General features: G+C 42.1%; 1 protein-coding gene across 1 annotated transcript in view; it reads left to right on the forward strand.

Moving 5' to 3' along the window:
• The window catches only part of LOC143274654 (uncharacterized), a 218,904-nt gene that overhangs the window by 23,388 nt on the left and 190,516 nt on the right, over nucleotides 1-5,000 (forward strand). Inside the window, exons 4-5 of the mRNA XM_076578527.1 lie at nucleotides 3,417-3,664; nucleotides 4,332-4,566. Of these exons, the coding sequence (XP_076434642.1) occupies nucleotides 3,417-3,664; nucleotides 4,332-4,566 (483 nt within the window). The remainder of the gene's footprint in view (nucleotides 1-3,416; nucleotides 3,665-4,331; nucleotides 4,567-5,000) is intronic.

Consider the following 5,000-nt stretch of genomic DNA (forward strand, 5'->3'; position numbering starts at 1 on the left):
TCAAGACTGGCATAGCCTCTTTAATCCTGAACAAGCCACACAGACCACATAGACAACAGAGAACAAATACATGGTTGCCTCGGTGGTTTTCAACTGGAAATTAACAAAATAATGAGGCCAGGAGATGAAATGATTAACAAATAGTAAAGAGTGGTGACTCTCTCCATTTTGAGGGGGTGGCTGGGTTTATTCCAGTGTACCTTTCTTTTACTTGTGTGCTAGCTGAGTCGGTAGCGTAAGCAGCACTGACTTGAAGTTGTGTACCTTGTGAATGGAGAGAGTTACCACTCTTTACTATTTGTTAACCATTTCATCTCCTGGCCTCATTATTTGTTAATATACTTATTCATATGTCAGGCTCCGACTTGTACTTGTTCAAACGTGTCAAATGCCTTACTTGCAAGTGATCATTTTTAAAACATTTTTTTAATATAATTTGTTTGTTTGTTTGTTTATGCTTCGTTTTAAAGGGAGTTTTCAGTCCGGAGATATCTTTTCAGTTGGTTGCGCTTAGTCCATGGACCAGTACAGACATAACTTTTGGAGACATCCATGGTCTCGGCTTGTACTTCACATTTGTTCATACACCAGTGTATATTTGTTCACGCTTTCACTCGAAGCTTATCATGCACAAACGTGTATGTGTACATGCCGACGCTTTTCGTGCACCAAGCTACACATATGTATGTTTTCATGAATCAATCTATACAACTCTTTTTATGTATCAGTCTATACATGTCCATTCTTTTCACGTACCACTCTATACATGTTCACTCTTTTCATGCACCGACCTATACATGTCCACTCTTTTCATGCACCAACCTATACATGTTCACTCTTTTCATGGACCAGTCTCTACATGTCCACTCTTTTCATGCACCAACCTACACATGTCCACTCTTTCCATGCACTAACTACACATGTCCACTCTTTCCATGCACCAACCTATACATGTCAACTCTTTCCATGCACCAACCTATACATGTCTACTCTTTCCATGCACCAACCTACACATGTCCACTCTTTCCATGCACCAACCTACACATGTCCACTCTTTCCATGCACCAACCTACACATGTCAACTCTTTCCATGCACCAACCTATATGTGTAATTATATATTCACTCTTTTCATGCACCTTGTTAATGGTTTTTTTCCTCAATGCTTGTCCCTGTTTTTACCTGTGCTTGTCCACTTTTTATGTATACGTATTGACACTCGTTTTTCCTATATTCATCCACACCATTTTATGTAGATTCATCCACACATTTTTTTTCATGTGCTTGTAGACACTTTCTGCAAACATGTGTTAACACATTTTCCCGTAATTATACTAGTCCGCATCTGTTTTATCCTACACTTGTTCTGACTTTTTACCATACGCTTGTCCCAACTTTTTCCTACAGAATTCCATATTTCAAAAGTAGTACTTGTCCACTCTTTTCCCCCTACACGTGTCCAGATATTTCCCATACAATAATCCACGCCTTTTCTTTTATTTTCCTGTACTCGTCCTTTTGATTCCCCGATACCTGTCCACGTTTTTTTGTTGTTTTTTTTCTATACATGTCTACATTTTCCAAGCGATAATTGTGACTCAGTCCTGAAGTGGCGACCACCCTGGAGGCGCGGGTTCAAACCTGCTGAGGACCAGGAAAAAAAGGGGAAAAAAGCGGCAATACAAGAGCATCCAGAAGTCATGAACTGGGTGCGGCCCGGCCCCCTTGGAGTGTAAGGAGTTGAGGGCCGACACACTTGACTGAGGGGGGGGGCTTCTTCTCTGAAGACCTTGTACTGTCCAGCTCTCCCTTGAGTTTCTTATCACCAACATTTTTTGCCAGTAATTCTCAACACTTTTTTCATTATATATTTTGACTACACTTTTCCCCCACATTATTGATTACACTTTAATCAGATTTGAATGCTTTAAAGTCTGGATTATTTTAAAACTTATTTTTGAGTGAACAGATTGAAACAGTGATGATAAATTTTTATTGTACTGTTTTCTTTTTTTCTCTTTTTTCCCCTTGACTCGAAGTAGATGCTAACATTTCGAAAGCATTGAGATGGCCTTGGTGGTCGGGGAGGCTCATCGAAGCACCATATACTTTGATTTGATTTGACCACACTTTTTTTCTATATTCTTCCACCACTTTTCAAGAACTATAATTTCATTTGACTTGACCACACTTTTTCCTATATTCTTCCACCACCTTTTCTTACCAAAGTTGCAACCAGGAGCTAAAATTTAATTTGACTTGACCACACTTATTCCTATATTCTTCCACCACTCTTTCTTTCCAAGGTTCCAAGAACGATAATTTCATTCGATTTGACCACACTTTTTCCTATATTCTTCCACCACTTTTCAAGAACGATAATTTGATTTGACTTGACCACACTTTTTCCTATCTTTTTCAACCACTTTTTCTTACCGAAGGTCCAAGAACGATAATTTGATTTGACTTGACCACCCTTTTTCCAATATTCTTCCACCACTTTCCAAGAACGATAATTTGATTTGACTTGACCACACTTTTCCCTATATTCTTCCACCACCTTTTCTTACCGAAGTTCCAAGAACTATAATTTGATTTAACTTGACCACACTTATTCCTATATTCTTCCGCCACTTTTTCTTACCGAAGTTCCAAGAACTATAATTTGATTTAACTTGACCACACTTTTCCCTATATTCTTCCACCACCTTTTCTTACCGAAGTTCCAAGAACTATAATTTGATTTAACTTGACCACACTTTTTCCTATATTCTTCCACCACTTTTCAAGAACGATAATTTCATTCGATTTGACCATACTTTTTCCTATATTTTTCAACCACTTTTTCTTACCGAAGGTCCAAGAACGATAATTTGATTTAACTTGACCACACTTTTTCCAATATTTCTCCAACACTTTTTTTTTTCTTAGCACTCTTTGTTGTTGTGTTTTTTTTTATTCCTCCCCTAACGCCCCCCCCCCCCACCATACCCCCCCCCCCCCCCCCCCCGCCACTCCCATCCCAACCTCTTTTCTTCCACCACTAGTTCCCATTGAATTTCCAAGAACGATGATTTGATTTGACTTGACGACACTTTTTCTTTCCCTGTTATTCTTCCACCAGTTTTTCAAGAACGATAATTTGACTTGACCACCACTTTTTCCCTGTTATTCTTCCACCAGTTTTTCAAGAACGATAATTTGACTTGACCACCACTTTTTTTTTCCAATATTTGTCCACCACTTTTATTTATTTAAAAAAAAAATCTTAACACTCTCTTTGTTTGTTTGTTGTCGCTTTTTTTTTTCTTTTTTTTTTTTAATTCCCCTCCCCTTCCACCTACCCCCGCCACCCATACCCCCCACCCCCGCCCCACCCACACCCCACACTCCCCCACCCCCTTCAACGGCAACCCAGGTCCCTTCCGTGTCCCCCGGCGCCAAGTGGCGACGTCTCCGCAACACGCTGAAGGCTGCCAACGAGATGCAGGCTCCCAAGAAGAAGCCGGGCCTGTCTCGCGAGGACTCCTTCCTGCGCAAGTTCTCCACGCGCAACCAGCGCTCCCAGCTGAACCAGACGTACTCGGGCGGCGAGGAGGAGGCCCAGTCCAGCAGCTACCCTGCCGGAGGGGGCGGCCTGGGCGGCAGGAACACCAACGAGCCGAGGTGAGGGTGTGTTTGTTTGGTGTTGTTTTTTTTTGTTTTTTTTTGGGGGGGTTGTTTGTTTGTCTGTTTGTCTGTTTTTTGTTTTTGTTTTTTTGTTTTTTGTGGGGGTTTTTTGTGTGTGTGTGTTTTGTTGTTGTTGTTGTTGTTTTTTGGGGGGCTGTTTTTGGGTGTGTTTTTTTTTTTAGGGGTTTATGATGATCGTGATGATTATGATGATGGTGATGGTGATGATGATGAGAAAGATACTAATGATAATAATAATGATAATAATAATAATAACACTAGTAACAACAACAACAACAATAATGATGATGATGATAATAATAATAATGATAATAATAATAATGGGGATAATACAAAAATAATTTAAAATATATTTTTAAAGAAATAAATGAACAAACGAATGAATAAATGAATAAATAAATCAATTAATTAATTGATAGTTACCATCATCATCATCATAATCATAATAATAACCATAATAATAATCATCATAATAATAATGATAATGATAAAGATGACGATGATAATGATAATAATGATAAAGTTGACGATAATAATGATAATAATAATGATCATGATGATGATAATGATGATAATAACTCCACTCCCCTCTGCCCCCCCTCTCCCCCCCCCCCTCCACACACACCCCCCTCCACACCCCCAGGTTGTTCAAGCCCCCGAGGAACCTCGCCGTGCAGCATGACGGCAACTTCATGTTCAACTGGCTGGGCGTGGTGACGGTGGCCGTGCTGTACAACCTGTGGACGTGCATCCTCAGGCAGGCGTTCCGAGAGGTGCAGACGGCCTGCCACGCCTGCTGGTTCACCTTCGACATCCTCGTGGACCTTGTCTACCTGCTGGACATCCTCGTGCAGTTCCGCACCGGGTACCTGAACCAGGTGAGGGTGGTGGGTGTGTGTTTGGGTAGGGGGCTTGGGGGAGGGGGGGATGTTTGTGTGTGTGTGTTTGTGTGTGTGGCGGGGGGGGGGGGGGGGGGGCGGTGGGGGGGGGGGGGGGTTGTGTGTGTGGGTGGGTGTTTGTGTGTGTGTGGGGGGGGGGGATGTTTGTGTGTGTGTGTGTATTTGTGTTCGTGTGTGTGTGTGTGTGTGTGGGGGGGTGTTTGTTGTTTGTGTGAGTGTGTGTGGGGGTGTGTGTTTGTGTGTGGGGGGGGAGGGGTGTGTGTGTGTGTGAGTGGGTGGGTGTGTATGTGTGCGTGTGTTTGTGTGTGTGTGTTGGATAGGGTGTAGGGAATGTATCGGGTGGGTGAGGTTCTGGGGGTGTTGGTGGGTGTGTTCCGTCAGGGTGTGTGTGTGTGTGTGTGTGTGTGTGTTTC

Source organism: Babylonia areolata, chromosome 29, assembly GCF_041734735.1.
Source record: "Babylonia areolata isolate BAREFJ2019XMU chromosome 29, ASM4173473v1, whole genome shotgun sequence".
NCBI classification, from domain to species: Eukaryota; Metazoa; Mollusca; class Gastropoda; order Neogastropoda; family Buccinidae; genus Babylonia; species Babylonia areolata.